Genomic DNA, 15,187 nt, shown 5'->3' on the forward strand with positions numbered 1-15,187 from the left:
TAAGCTTCCATTACCACTGAAATCAATTCGTTGGGGTATCTTCCAGGAACCCTTCTTGCTCCTCACTGCTGTTCCTGCTTCAAGTACACTAGTTCTGATCACCACCTGCCACGCACGTGAAAAAAAAATGAGACCACAAACCAGCAACACATCAAAATGTGACAACGCTAAAAGCACCCATCCTGTGAACACCCAGTCAGGGCAGGAACCCACAGGCTTTAGAAGCGAACAAGAGACTGAGCCCTGATGCCTGCCATCAGTGACCCAGGTGAAGCAGCAGCACTGGGCCAGCTCACATCCCTCTGGCCTCTGAGCAAGTGCAGAGCATTTCCAGTGCAGCCCTTGAATCCAGCACCCCTCTGCCTGCTTTACCATAACCCCGCTCCAAGAGTGGAGCCTAGTGTCCCACTTACCTGTTTTCCCTTTACAGTGCACTGCCAGGTGCTCTGCTGACAGTGCCTCTTGCCCGGCCGCAGCGCCTTGATCCACCGGAGGACGTTAACCCCGCCTCGCTCCGCACCTGAAGCTGCCCCGAGCCGCCCGGGCACCGGCCGTGCCTGTCTGCGGAGGCCCAGGAAGCCCCGGGTCCTCGTACCACAGTGGCGTCCCCCCAGCACTGCAAAGGCTCCCGCGTCCCTGTGACATGTCACCTCATCCCGCAGGCTGACCACAGGCTTTTACACCAAGGAACAAGGGCGGGGTTACAGCACGGAGCCTCGCTGCCTCGGTGAACCTCCGGGACGCCCGGGGAGCGGCGCCGGCCCCGCTGCCGGCCGGTACCGGGCAAGCACCCCTCAGCCGGGCCCCGTACCGCCCTATGCCCGCGACGCGCACCGCAGAGCCCCACACTCACAGGCTTCACCCGCCGAGCCGCTCAGCAGGGCCGGGCACCGCCTACCTCCGCCGCCGAGCGGGCCGGGGCAGCCGCTTCCGGGTCCGGAGGACGCCGCAGACCGGTGAGCGCTGGGCCGCGCCGCGACCCGGAAGCACCGCCTGCGGAAGTGTCCGTTCCCGTCAGGGGCAGGGCCGTGCGTACGCGTGCGTCGGGGCGGGACCCGGCTTCCGGCCGCCGGCAGAACGGCTGCGGGCGCTGTGTTCGCTGTGGCGCGCTCGCGGCGGGTCCCGTGTCCCTTCAGGAGCCGCTGGTTCACGTCGTGCTTAGTCCGTCACTGGGCCCGGGTGTGCGGAGCGACCCGAGAGCCGAGCTGCCGTGCCTGCCCGCAGGGCCCGGTGCCGCTTTGCGGCCGGGGTTACAGAGCACTGCCGTGAGGCCGTTGTAAAGGCCAGTTAAACGCGCACGACCACTAACGAACCGCGGTAGAAAAGTTCACAAAGTCTCTCGGAGCTGCATGAGGAGATCCTGCGGCGCTCAGCGCTCACTGCGGGGCGAGTTCCACTGCCAGTCTCATTGGGTGACCCTTGCAGGACCCGCCACCGGCCCGGTGGTAGTTTTGTGACTTTAAACCAAAGCTTCCACCGAGCACCCGGTACACAGGCAGAAATGGGATACTTTAGACACAGGTAACTTGCAAAGAAAAATGATATAATGATACTGACCGGGCTTGCAAGTGTGAGAACCACCCGTCCGAGGCTGATGCGCCGTCTATCTCCAGTCTCCAGCATGGGGACAGCGGTTGAGCCCAGCCACCCACTGACCTGTTCTCAAGCCTCTGCGAATCTGGAACTGGGGATGTCTGCTGCTCCCAGGCTCGCTTTGCTTGCTGTGTCTGGCCATGGCCTCCTGGCCCTTCCCAGGCTCGCTGCCACAGCCATCCTCCACAGCTTCCTAGGGAAGCAGCGAGACAGTCGCGGTTAATTCCTGAGCAAAGCGCGACTCGCAGTCTCTGAGTAGCTGTGCACATCAGCAAAAGCAGCCATTTGGAAGGATGGTGCTGGAGGGCAGGGAGAAGCAGGACTGAGTGGAATGCAGTGGAGATAACATGTTTGATGCTGTAAAGAGAAGATGATGAGGGCTGATACCAGAGGCTGAGCGAGGGCAGGGAGCCGAAACCGCTGTAGACACGGCAGACAGCAGGGAACGTGAGGCCAGAACCGGACAGTCAAAAGAGTAGTAATAAAAAAAGATCTTTGGAATAGCATTCTTAATACAGCTGAATGACACTGAGAACACATTTGCTCATACCAGAAAATGGTATCGTGGTCAAGATGGGAGATAAAAATTTAATGAGCATGCTAATTGGTCAGAGCGACAGTAGCAGCATATTTACATTAACCAGAAGTCATCCACCACTGTGAAAGGTGAGAGTTACAACTGGTGTGAGATGATTAAGGGTTCCAAATCAAACACATGACATCCAAGTTGCGGTCCTGAGTGAAGGTGCGATGATGGTGATGTCAGCCGTGATTGAGAGAGGAGGCAAGCGCAAGCCAAGGAGGAAGATTAAGAGCTCTGTGTTAGCCACGTGGACTGGGAGTTGTCAGCTATACATCCACAAAATGTCAGAGACGAGGATGAGGATTTAGTTTGGACATGACTTCTTTCAACTGCAACTGTCCATCACAGATCAAGTACGTACAGTGAATTAAATACCAGTCTAATTTCTGCTGTGGCTCCCTATTGCCACACTACAGGTGGTTTTCTCTTCCTTGAGAGCTCTGTTGCCATAGCTTTGTTGCACACTACTCAAAATGTGAAGGAAGTAGATCAGAATTAAAGTCACTTCCCCTACATACTTGCGTGGGGCAGGCATCCTACGTAAGTTCAATTTGGGGGTGGCAATGATCTAAAGATAACCCCTTTATAGAATGATGCTTTAATTATCCCTGACACAGATATATATATTTTCTCTTAACGGTTTTGGCTACCTATATGTAATATATTCAAAACTAAAATCTGGTCTCCAAAGAGGCCCCTTTACTGTGCAAGGGGGAGCCCTCTCTGGACGCTCCTGCCTCATGACAGGGCTTGTCCGTGAGGAATGCGCTTGGGCACGGCCACACCGACGAGCAGGCCACCTCTGATCGGGGCCTCTCCGGCCCGCACCCGGTCAGCTCCGCACGGCCGAAGCTCCAGGTCCCGAGGCAAGGCCAGCCTCCTGCTGTTACCCGGGCTGGCAGGCGCGGCGGGCCGGGCCCGGGGGCTGCTCCCGGTGGGGCCGAGCCTTACCCGACCGTCCCAGCACGGCAGCGGGGCTGAGGGGAACGGCGAGGCCTCAGCTCGGGAGTTACCATAGCAACGTAGGGGCGGGGCCGGAGCGGCGCTCGCCCCGGGCACGTGACAGTTCGAACGGTCCAATCAGAAGTTTCTCAGCCGCGGGGCGGGGCCAGGCGGGCTCGGTCCCGCCCCGTGCACTCTGATTGGCCAGGACAGCCTCCGGCACCCACCCTCTCGCCCTGCGATTGGCCTCCGGGCCCGCCGCTCTCACACCGATTCCCCCCCCCCCGCCACCCCTCCGGGAGCGCCGCCGCCGCCGCTCGGCCCGGCGGGAGGGCCCCCCCGCCACCCCTCGGGGCGGGGGAGCGCCGCAGGCGGCACGTCCGCGGTGAGTGAGTGGCGTTGGCGGGCTGTCAATCCTCGCCGCGCGGCCGGCGGCGGGCGGCGGGCCATAAATTCCGGCGGGCCGGTATTTTTGCACATTGCTTCGCAGAGAGTGTGTAATTAATTTTTTTTGTTGAATTTTTTTGGGGGGGTTTTTTCTTTTTTTTTCTTTTTTTTTCTTTTTTTTTTTTTTCTCCACAGTTCTTTCCCCGTTATTTCCGCTCTTTTCTTTTTTGCACAAGTTCAAACTTTTGATTGCTGCTGCCTCACCCCCGCTGCACAGACCGGGGACCATTTGTTATTATTTTGTAAGGGGGGAGGGCGATTAATTTTTTTTATTATTACTATTCTTTTTTTCCCCTGATTGTGTTTTCTTGGCTTTTTTTTTCTGTTGCAGTTTGGGGGTGGGGGTGTTCGCCTGGTTTGTTGTGGTTTTTGCCGTTTGCCACCCTCCTAACTTCTTCAGGATTTGAAAGCGAGTTTTATTTTTGTTATTTTGGCTTTTATTATTTTTTATTATTATTTTTAATTTTGCCTTTTTTTTTTTTTTTTTGCCAAGAAGATTTTTGGACAAGTGGGGAAAGACATAAAAAAAGCAACAATAAAAATAAAAAAAATTAAAACCACAAATAGAGCTGTGGAGGAAGATTGTACCAGGAAAACTGCAGAGACACCCCACCAGCTCATCCATCCAAGCCACAGAGATGATGATGATGATGAAGGAAGATTGTAACTAAGGAAGAGAGTGATTTACGGCACCGGGAAGGAGAGGAGAGTGGAATAAACAGCTGAGATCCGGTCAAAACACAAATACTGATTTTTTTTACTCCTGTTGTTGTTTTGTTTGGCTTTTTCCCCTCTTTCTCCGTCTCGGGGGTGCGCGGGCGCCGAGCGGACCCGGCGCTGCCCCCCCCCGGCCCGGCCCGCGGGAGCCATGGACGATCAGTCCAGGATGCTGCAGACTCTGGCCGGCGTCAACCTGGCCGGGCACTCGGTGCAGGGGGGCATGGCCCTGCCTCCTCCCCACGGACACGACGGGGCAGACGGCGATGGCAGGAAGCAGGACATCGGCGACATCCTCCATCAGATCATGACCATCACTGACCAAAGCCTGGATGAGGCACAAGCAAAGTTGGTTTCGTCTAATTAAACCTTGCTTTTTTTTTTTCTTTTAGTTCTTTTTTCTTATTTTATTTTTTTTTTCTTTTTTTTTTTTTTTTTTTTTTTGTGTGTGTGTGGTTTTTGTTTCTCATTCCCGGAGTCGCACAATTAGGAGCAACTTCTTGGCGCCGTAGGAGAAATTGCAAGCAGCCGAGGCAGCGCCAAAGTTGCTATTTAATCAATATTTTAATATCTATATATATATAGATATAAAATAAATACCGAAGTATGCGATGCTTCTGCATACATGCGAGGGAAGCTGTGGCTGATCCCTTGCCCGTTCGCCTTTAGGCACCGTGTGGCGGACACCGGCCCTAGAGCCGCTCTGTGTCCGTCTGTCCCTCCCGTCCGTCTGTCGGGCGGCTCCACAACTTTCCCCTTTCTTTCCTTGTCCCTACCCCAAAGTGGTGGTAGATAAATTAACAAACCTGACAAGATATTGCTGCGGGGACAGTTGGGGGGGGGGGACGGGACACCAACAACCTCAAACCTGTTTTAAATCACAATAAATACAAAGAATATTAACTCTGCCCCCTCCTCCTCCCCCCCCCCATCATGGTTAATAAATCAGTTATAATATCGCAGGACGGATAGTACCGGGGACAAGGCGGGGGGGTGTGTGATTTATACCCCTCGGCCCGGCGGCATTTACACAAAGATAATTCGGTATAAAAGTCATAAGGGGGGGGGAGAAAGGAGGGAGGGAGAGGCGGCAGCTACCGAACCGGCGCTGCTCACACCTCAGCCCGCCGGCATCCGCGGACCGGCGCCGGGAGCTCCCGTTCGGGAGCTCCCGGCGCCGGTCCGCGGATGCCGGCGGGCAGGGAAAAGGGGACGAAAGACACGGAGCCGAGGGGGGGGGATCCTTATCGGGCGCCATGTTGCTAAACGCCGGCTTTTAACCGCTTGTCCTCTTGCTCTCTTTCAGGAAGCACGCGTTGAACTGCCACAGGATGAAACCCGCCTTGTTCAGCGTCCTCTGCGAGATCAAGGAGAAAACAGGTAAGGGCCGCCCGCGCCGCCGCTGCCGCCGCAGCCATCTTGGTCCCTCCCGCCTTCCACCCGCCGCTACCCGCCGGTGGGGACGGTACCGGCCCTCTGCCGCCTCTCACGCTGCCGGTGCAGGGCCCGAGGTGAACGGGGCAATGAGGGGGGGGGGCGGCGGTTGATCCGGCCCGCCCCGCCGAGCTAATGGGGCCCGTCCCGGCGGCGGCCCGGTTGGGTTGGCTTGCTGTGAAATGGCGCGGTGCAGAGTGCCCCCCTCACGGCGTTCTCCTCACGGCTCCGGAGGGACCCCGTTAGCGCCCGGGCTGTGTTTTCCAGCCGTCAGGACACTTGGCAAAGCGCTTGTCAGCCCTGCGTTACCTCATCGGTTTTATTAATTTCTTTTCCCGGGATGCGTAGCACGCAGCGGGGACGATAAAGTTTGTGAGGGGAGAGCAAAGCTGCCCCGGGCAGGCAGGCTCCAGAGAGATCCCCCTGTTTGTGAGGGTGCAGCAAAGCTCCGGTTGCGCCTGGTGATGTTTGAAGCACCAAATATTTAATCTCAGAAGTACACAAAAAATACTTCTTTTCCTCATTAGAGCAACACTTAGAAACTCCGGGGTTTTCGTAGAAGCTTTTTTTTTTTTTTAGCGTTTTTTTTTTTTACCTCACTGAATTTACAGAGAATTTTCCTATTTAAGAAGAATATTTGCAAAGCGTTTTGCTTTGTATTGAGAGAGTAAGAACATTTATTGTGATCTAGACTTAAATATATGCATTGGCTGGCTTTTTGCTATATTTGATACTCAGTCGCATTCCTCTTTAGTTCCACGTAAGACCAGACAAAAAAGTGGAATCATTGCAGATCTCAGCTGTGAGAAGCCTGAAGTGCACAGTTCTCAGTGAATTATAGTGCTTTATGTCCAAAGGTTTCTTTGCTACTGGGAATCCACTTCAGTTTCTGCTGACAGCTAAGCACTAGGGTATTGACTGTGTTGTGAATATTAAGATTGATTCTGCTTTATATTGCATTATATTACCCAGGATAAGGGGAATGATCCCCTTCCTGCCCTCCCTCCCCACCTACCTACGTTTTGCCTTGATCCGCTCCTAACCCCTTTCCATCCTTTGGCTTGTGTTTGCTTTCTGCCTTTCCCTAAACTTTCTGCCCGTCCTGCTCCGGAGCCAGCCAGGCACCCTGCCCTCGCTGTTCAGACATTTTGCGGCAGGCGGATTTCAATGAAGGAGGCAGGCGCAGGTCCTGCGATCACTTTATTTGCAGAGGGCTTAGCCTCACTGTTTTGAAAGGAAAGTGTAGTCAACCACATGTCAGAGGTGAGCTGCGAAGAAAAACCCACGTCCTTTCAGCAGCCTGGATTAGTGGCACAGGGTGTTTGGTGAGGCCATTGCTGTTCGGGAGGCGAGAGGGAACCTGACAGGAGACGTTGTGGTCTGAAACGCGTTGGGGTGTTTTGCTGATAACTTGTAAGTTGGGATCCTGCCTTTGTGCTGCAAGTAGTGGAACCAAGTTTGTAAGCTATGTCTTTTATGAAATCGCTGAGAAGCAACAAAGAGTGAAGGCGTCCGCCTGCCTAAAGGCGAGATCCTGCCAGCCCTGGCAGCACAGGAGAGACGGGATTAATGCACTGAGTGATTGATGAAGATGAATCCACACCCCCACCAAAAACTCTTCCCGCAGGGACCTTTGCTCGGGGTCTCCCAGTTGAGAGGAAATGTCTCTGTAGGCTTTAGTAGTCAGTGTGCTCAAGCAAAGAAAATGTGAAAATAAATTCTAGCATATTTTCTGTAAGCCGTTTTCATAGGAAAGGGCTCAAACAATTCTGAACTGGAGGGGTGAACAGTCTGAGATGCAATTAAAGCAGAGGTGTGTCCCCCCCTCCTTGGCAGTCTGCATTGTCTTGTGGCCCAAGTACTTAAATCATCTGCAGCTGGGTCATGCAATGGTATTTTAATTCTTTTTAATCAGAACCAAAGTTTGCCTTGGTGTTGGCGGTGGGAATTGCCGTGATGGCTTTATCGCTACCTTCTCCTGTTAGAAGGATGAGAGGTGAGGAGGGAGGCTGTAGCCTGGACATAAAGTGTAATTGCAGTCCTGTCTGTTCTAAATAATGCAATATTTAAATCATGTTCATATTATGTGTTTTTATTTAATATTTTGGTAGTTTTCAGTACAGTCAGCAAGGACTTTGTGAGGCTGGTCGTGAGAGAGCACGTAGAGGAGTCCTCAGTTTAGGCAGAGCAACTCTTCTCACTCTCCTGCAAGGGTTAATGAATGCATCACATTTGTAAAAACCTCTCCCTCTGTCTCACTTAGGGTTAGGAGCTGAAGATATTTTTTTCTCCTGTGAGGTATTTACCATGTACAAAGCAAATTGCTGGGCTTACCGCATTTAGCCTGACATTTCTTTTTTAACATTTTAAAAAGTGCTGCATAATACATTTAAAGGGTTTACAGATATGAATAGATACGTGCATTCTTAGAGGCAACCACAAGGTAGCATGGTTTTCATAAAGAAACTGCCACTTCTTTCTTTAATTAGTTCAGAGAAAAAATTATACCTGAAGTTCTACCAGAGTCCCTCCAATAAAACAGGGCGATGAGCACGGGAGAGCCTGTTGATGCTGCTTTGTGTTTTACCCGCGCTCTGAGCTGTCTCTTGGAAGTGTTCAAGTTGCATTCCTCACACGGCTCAGATCTGTTGCATACCTGTGTCACAGTCTGTCTCCTCACGCATCTACCAGTAGGAATGGAAAAACCTGATTTGTGCCTTTTTTTTTTTTTTTAATAGCTCTATTTTACCAACTAAAAATCCTTTAGGTTTGTAATTTGATTAAGCCTCCATTAGGACGTTGCTCTACCTGAGGTACTGGTTATTCTCATGGAGATAGAAATGAAAATGTATTTATTCTTACAGTCTTAAAATGGTTAGGGAATAGCAATTATTTCCCAATGGAATGACATACTGTTAGGCCCTGGATTGTGTTGATAGATGATTTGGTTTTTTGTCTTTAAAAATAATTCATATAGGTGGGAATATGGGTTTATAAAAAGGCCTGAATGCATGTGTGTATATGCCTGCACGTATATGTTTATTTATTTATTTCTGTTAAGTCCAACAGCAACAATGATAGCTGCCAACCAAACCCTAATTTACTGTCACCACAAACCCTAAATAGCATTCATTTACTAGTAAAGCCTAATGGCATACATGATGGTTTGCCAGATTTGTGGCCTTTGTGAGGCTTATAAGCAGGACTGACTTGGGAAGATCATAAAACTTAATGAACTTCTCGACTGCAGGAGGTGTCCGCAGGGGAAGAGAAAGGCCTGCTTGGCTGGTTGGGCTGGTTGAACTATTTTTTATGTCTAAAGAGAGAGGAGGAAAATGTTCATTAAGAACATTCTCCCCTTATGCAGAATTTTGTTCTAAAGAATGGGGGGAAAAATATAAACTGATCTGAATCCCAGACAAATAGTGACGTTAACTATAGGGTTAATTTCTCACTGTTCCCCATGTAAGCTAAAACCTTTATTTTTATTGCTACAACTGTAAATAGCCATATGATGCCATTCTGATGATTAAAGGGCTGTATCTTGCCCTTACTTGCTGCAGAGCTCCTTATTGATGAAAATGGCCCAACTCTTTTAGGAACGCCCCTTGTCAATATGCTGCAAAATCTGTAAACTGCCTGTTAGGTAACTCGCTGGAGAAGGACTTGCTCCTTGCCTGGTCTGCCAGTAGGATTGGCAAATGTTAACCCCTTTCTTCACTGTGTTTAGCTAAAAATCGTGTTGCAGGACTCTTGCCTTGCCTTAACACAAATTTTAACTTTCCAGTGTTTGTAAACTGTCATTTAGTGCCAACAACTTGCAATTATAAAGAATAACACACAGTGCTAGGAGTCCTGTCTGAATGTGAAAGGATTCAAATGGAACAATGAAATGGCACTGAGAGCATGCATACATACATATATATATGTGTGTGTATGTATGCATGTTAGCTGAATTCTAAAATCCAGCTGCGATGTTACTGCTATTTGGTTTAGCCAGTTTTAATATTTGTGTGCAGTCCTGGTGGGTTTTTTCCAAGCTGCTAAATCCATAGTTTTGATTTAGCCTGGCTACATAAGGAAGTAAGCATTGTGTGTTTATGTGCGTACCTCTTCAGTTTAAATTGTTTAGCTTTTGTTTCCTTTCTTGTGCTTCAGAACCCAAGATTTTTCACTGAACCATTGATTATGCTTTTTGAATGGTGTTTTTTTTTTTAATTGTCGGCAAATGTATTACAAATGATGACATGCAGTAGAATGTTGGGTCATTTACATTGTCCTTATGGCAATGGCATGGCTTTTCTTCATAAATGTCCTGCTAGGAAAATATAAATTGAATTAAGTGTCTTGATTGTCTTTTGGTCATCTGTTTCAAACACATTCATTATCAACATCCCATTTTCTTTGGTGGGTTTCTATCGGGGTGCTTCTCTGGTTAAGAAAACAGGCGGCTTTCGTGATTATTTTCATTAGAGAAATTCATGATACTTCGTCTTGCAGAACCTGTAACTACGCCATACCGTTAGACCTTAACCATTGTTAGTGCTCTATTTAAATAACAATCTTCACGTTGATTATCACCATCAGTGTTTCCAGATCTTTTTATTGTGTTTTTTTTTTTTTCCCTTCTCCGTAGAGAATAAATTTGGACCGACTTGTCAATACTAATTTAACTAGGAGCAGGGATTTATTTTATTTTATAGCTATTTTTCCTGGCCTTCATTTTATTCCTGAATTCAACACATTTGCTTATCTGAAAATATGAAATTATGTGAGATACTGTGTGGTGTATTTTAGGATACTTGTTATAAGTTAAGGAATTTTTGTGTTCAGAGATAAATTATTATAACAGTATGTAGTGAATGCAAAGGAGTTGTGGTTTTTTTTTCCTACAGGATTTAACACATTTATCAAGCTCTATTCCTACAGCTTTCAATGAAAAAGTTGTACGATATGGATATTATGCTGTCTTTTTTCAATTTAAATATTGATTTGTGTGAAACATTAATATAATGATATTTGCAGTCTACCGTAGACAAATATAAGCAGAATTAGACATACTAAATTGTTACAAATGTACGCAATATTTAAATACATATGAAGGCTATATTAATAATCATGGAGTAGAGCGGGAGAGAGTCCGGTGTGTATCTGTCCTCAGTTTTCAGGCTGATTTTCAATTCCTTGCACATCACGCATCTGACGGTTGGATGAATATTTTTATGAATAGCAGGAATGAATACTGAATCTGTGTAGTGGCGAGTCCAGATCAGCAGAGCCCCGAGCGGAGTTTTGCCGTCCTGGTATCATTGGTAGAATTAGATGTAGCTGTTTGTATTCCATGAATTGACACCCTGAGAAGAATGCTTTGTTTGTTTTCTCAGCAGTCATGTTTAATGCTATTCGCTTATCAAGGTGATCAGCATGGTTCAGATAACACACGCCTGACACAGCCTGCCTTTTTTCACCATCATGTTGACCTTTTGTCACATTTGCTTTTCTCTGGTAGGCAATTCATGTCTTTAAGTATGAATGGAGTAAATAATTCACATCAATATTTAATATAAATTATTAAAGTTTCTGTCAGCTCTTATAGTTCATGCTTTTATAAAGTTGGAGTAGTTCATCAGCCAAACAGATGAATTGTGCTTCTCAGCTGGACATTAGAGTTCCTCCATAATGCTGCCTTTACAGTGGAAGTAAACAGGGAATTAAATAGGAAAGGAAATGAAGCCTGATACTTGAGCGCTGTATATTTTTCAATAATGCACATTCTTTAGGAAGGCTCAAAGTATAAGATAAATACCCATCATAATTTATTTTGGTATTCCCATACTTTCCCCTCCTCCTCCCCCCCCCCCCCCCCCCCCCCCCATGCTGCAAACAGAAATATTGTAAACCCCACTGACCCCAGCATTTTCTTCTACTCTTTGTTATTAGCCTTGTGTAGTGCTCCAGCCCCCTTCTTGGGTTTAGTGGGTGGGTGTACAAGTGTTGGGGTTTGTTTTTTTTTCCTCTTAATGCTCTTCTTCTGTATTTAAAGATTGACAGGGAGCACTAAGATGATGAAGTTTCAGGGTTTTTTAGTCTTTGTTTATAAATCATGGTTTATATTTTGCAAAGTGACCTGCGATTGAAAGTAGATCCTGAAAATATTTTTCAAAGAAGAAATGCTCTGATGTCTGACTGCAACAGCTTAATGTGTTTATCGCTTCAGGAATGGGAAAAACAGAGCATGTTTTGCATAAAAGCATATAGTAAAAATCATTATGCACTTTAATTTTATGCTATTTTAGGTATTGCAGTTAAAATTCTTTTGTTAACGATCAGTTCCATGCGTGTTGCACAGTCATAGGAACTTGTAGCAATATGTGAATCACTGAATATCGTGCGTCCTACAAATCAATCACTTGGGAAGGGGGGTGGGTTTGTATCATGTGTTTACAGGTCAAAACCTTTTGCTATAGTTAAGCCATGCATCAACATTTAAAGCTAATCTCTCATTCCTCATTGTCCAGCAGGTGGCTTTTTCATGTATTATTTAATTTTTCATTATTTATTGTGAGGGGAAAATGGAATTTAATGTTATCCCGATAGCATTTTTAAGAAGAACAGCGTTTTTTCAGTGTGTCCTGGTGGGGATGGTGGGGTCAATGGAAGCATCTAGGGATCTTCAAGTATACAACCTAAATTAAGATTCTAAACAGGCATTACAGATGCTGGTAACTTTGGCAATTATCATTTTGTTTGGTGAACAGTAGTAAAACAGTGTGCGGTAAAAGTGTTTAGAGAGAGAGGATAAATAAATTGAACAGTTTTGCAATGCAAAGTGGTTTGTGGTGTTTTTGAGGATTTCTTGGCTCTTGCTTAACTGCTATTGTGAAGCCTGGAGCAGATTTTCCCATTGCTAATGCCCTAGAAGTATTAATTCACTTTGATATGCTAATTAGAGGGCATTATGCAAGAAATGAGATTAAGTGGCAGCATGAAGCCATTTGCCTGTCAGTAAATTGAGAGCTTTAGCATCAGGAGGAGCTTTGTTTTTTCTGAGTTTCTCTTGGTTTTGCATATAAATAAAATTGATTGAAAGGTCTAGAGAAGCTTCTAGAACATTGGTGGTTCTTTTTCTCCTTCTATGATTATTTAAACTTCATGTTAAAGCCTTTCTCTGAATATTAATTGATCTAATGGGAGATACTGAACATGAAGAATTTCATTGTATTCTCAGTTACTGTATCTTAACAAAAGGAAACTATTAGAATTCTTTGTGTCATCTGATTTTTGTGGTATTATTTTAGATATATCTTACAGCTTTGTATTCTAACCTCTCTGACTGTTAACTGCTCCTGCACTGGGAGCTGTACATGCATGGAGGTATTTTTGCCAGTTCTGCTGGTTTTGGGGTTGGGATAATGAGGGCCCAAACAACCCAAGTCAGATGGTCGGCTTGGATTCCTGGCTGGCAGGGCCTTGGACATTTATCACCCCTGCTCACTCACAGCATTTCCCATCATTTCTTATGTAAATCACACGTATATTTTCCTTCATGTAGGAAGGAAGGGGTTGTAATACTGACCATAGATTTTATTCAACTGCCAGAAATTGTGTTAAAGTAACATTAAGGGATTGACTTACAGCCATAAGAGCGAGGAAATTTGGAGTTAATAGTTAAACTCTGCCCTTAACTCAACTCATTGAACCTATTTATTAGAGCATATATGATACGTAAGATCGCTGTGCTGAGACCTCTGCAGCACTAGGAGGCTGCAGGATGACTCAAAGACAAGAGTTTCCTCCTTTTTATTTTTTTTGTGTGTGTCTGTGGTTTTTATTCAGCCTCGGAGTTGCTTTACTACAGTTTTGTGGTTTAGTTTTCTTTTTATAATACTGTGTAAATATAAATCAGAGAAGTAATTCTGGAAATTGAACAAAAACTTATCAAAATATAAACCCAGCACATACCCGACCCAAACCTCTCTAGTCCTCTTTGCCTGAGCGCCTGCAGAGTGTTTGCTGTTTGCATGCCCATCTCCTCCACAGATCATTGTCGCAAAGTCAATCAGGGGAGTAGTGTGAGAGTGACAGTGCTTGTTATGAGCCCCAATAGTTATTTAAAAGAAAGGAAAGAGGATAAAAAAGTGCCCCAGAGCTCCGTGCGGGGGCTGTTCATGCTAGATGCACATCCTCGCCCTGATCCTGGCAGCTGAAGTCTCTCACTGTTGGGACATTTTTAACATGAACCACATGAGACACAAACCACCACGGTTTCCTCGAAGCCACAGGGGTTTTCACGCCAGCGCAGGACAAGTGCCGCATGCGCTGCAGGTCCCTGCCCACTGTCCCCTGCCCTCGCCACCTGTGGAAGCTGCTGGCACTTTCCATTCACTTTCCCTGCTCTTCGTCAACAAAGAGTCCATAGCATGGTGTTCATGGAAAGCATAATGGCCTGGGTTGTCCTTAGTTCTCAAGGGCTTTTGCATCAGTTGGCCAGAGAATCTGACCAGGACTTAATAACCCCAAAACTTTAGTTATCATAGTGAACCTTGTTGATTCTGGGAACAAAACATGCACCTGAAACTGCAAAACCAGTTCTCACTGAAAGCAAAAGGAAACATCCCTGGTCTCCACATGCTCATTTTGAGTTTCAGATTCTTGAACAAAAGAGCCAAATAATGAACATGGTCTTTGGCCAACCTCAACTTTCCCAGTACTGGTAGACCCCCAAGGGTGTGTTTTGGGAAGGGGGTGCTGGAAGTGAAAGCTTGGCATTCCTGGGTGTGTTTGAATCCTGATGCTGCTGCTGATCTCAGGACTCCTGCTCATGTGAGGAGAGATGTGATGACCTAGGTGGGATCAAACTCAGGGCTCAGTCTCCCCACCTCACTGAGGTGAATGCAAGAGTTCACTTTTCCTATCTTTAAAATGGGAATGTTATTAATTATTAGTTTTTTTTTTTTTGTGAAAATTATGTTCATTTGGTGCTGTGTGTTGAATATTTTTGTCAAGTATTTGGTGTAATTAAAATTGTTACCAAAGAAGTAATCTATTAGCGCTATTTACAGTATCCACCTTATTCCAGTCACGGTGAGCCTAAGTGGAGGCTTACCTCCTGGCAATGAAGAGATTAGGCTTTCCTTAGAGTTCTACTTCTCTTGGCTTTAATTAGGAATGTTTGCTTTTTTAATTCATGGTTAGACCTCTAGCAAAAGGGTATCGGGGTTGTCTGACTTGGTCATTAGTTTGCTTAGTACTGAAAGAGACCGTTTGCTCACTGTAGAGGGGGATCACTGCTTTTCTTTAGTGATAGCTGTTCACAGGCAGGGTGGCACACATGAAAGGGTATTTAAAGCACGCTTTCAGATATTTGTTGATTAAAGAAGGAAGTGTGCTTTCAGTGAGGTTTGTAATTACAGAACACCCAAATGTTTGCTTATTTTCTTTCATGTGAGATCCTGGTAGCGTGATTAACTG

The 15,187-nt window shown here is 46.6% G+C and overlaps 2 protein-coding genes across 11 annotated transcripts in view; one reads left to right on the top strand and one right to left on the bottom strand.

Moving 5' to 3' along the window:
- MAPKAP1 (MAPK associated protein 1) overlaps positions 1 to 993 on the bottom strand; it is a 97,663-nt gene extending 96,670 nt beyond the window's left edge. Inside the window, exon 1 of one of the 5 annotated variants that reach the window (XR_009969002.1) lies at positions 854 to 986. The gene's annotated coding sequence lies outside the window, so the exon portion shown is untranslated. Of the gene's footprint in view, positions 1 to 413; positions 793 to 853 lie in introns of those variants that run through there. The other 4 variants (XM_062641338.1, XM_062641339.1, XM_062641336.1 and 1 more) reach the window with 4 other exon arrangements.
- Positions 994 to 1,669: 676 nt separating this feature from the next.
- PBX3 (PBX homeobox 3) overlaps positions 1,670 to 15,187 on the top strand; it is a 108,567-nt gene continuing 95,049 nt past the window's right edge. The window contains exons 1-3 of one of the 6 annotated variants that reach the window (XM_062641340.1): positions 1,671 to 2,529; positions 4,059 to 4,630; positions 5,589 to 5,662. In XM_062641340.1, coding sequence (XP_062497324.1) covers positions 4,434 to 4,630; positions 5,589 to 5,662 — 271 coding nt within the window. In that variant the 5' untranslated portion in view covers positions 1,671 to 2,529; positions 4,059 to 4,433. The other 5 variants (XM_062641341.1, XM_062641342.1, XM_062641343.1 and 2 more) reach the window with 5 other exon arrangements.

The sequence above is a fragment of the Pezoporus occidentalis genome, unplaced genomic scaffold (assembly GCF_034315485.1).
Source record: "Pezoporus occidentalis ecotype Australia unplaced genomic scaffold, CSIRO_AGI_Poc_V1 ctg68, whole genome shotgun sequence".
NCBI classification, from domain to species: Eukaryota; Metazoa; Chordata; class Aves; order Psittaciformes; family Psittacidae; genus Pezoporus; species Pezoporus occidentalis.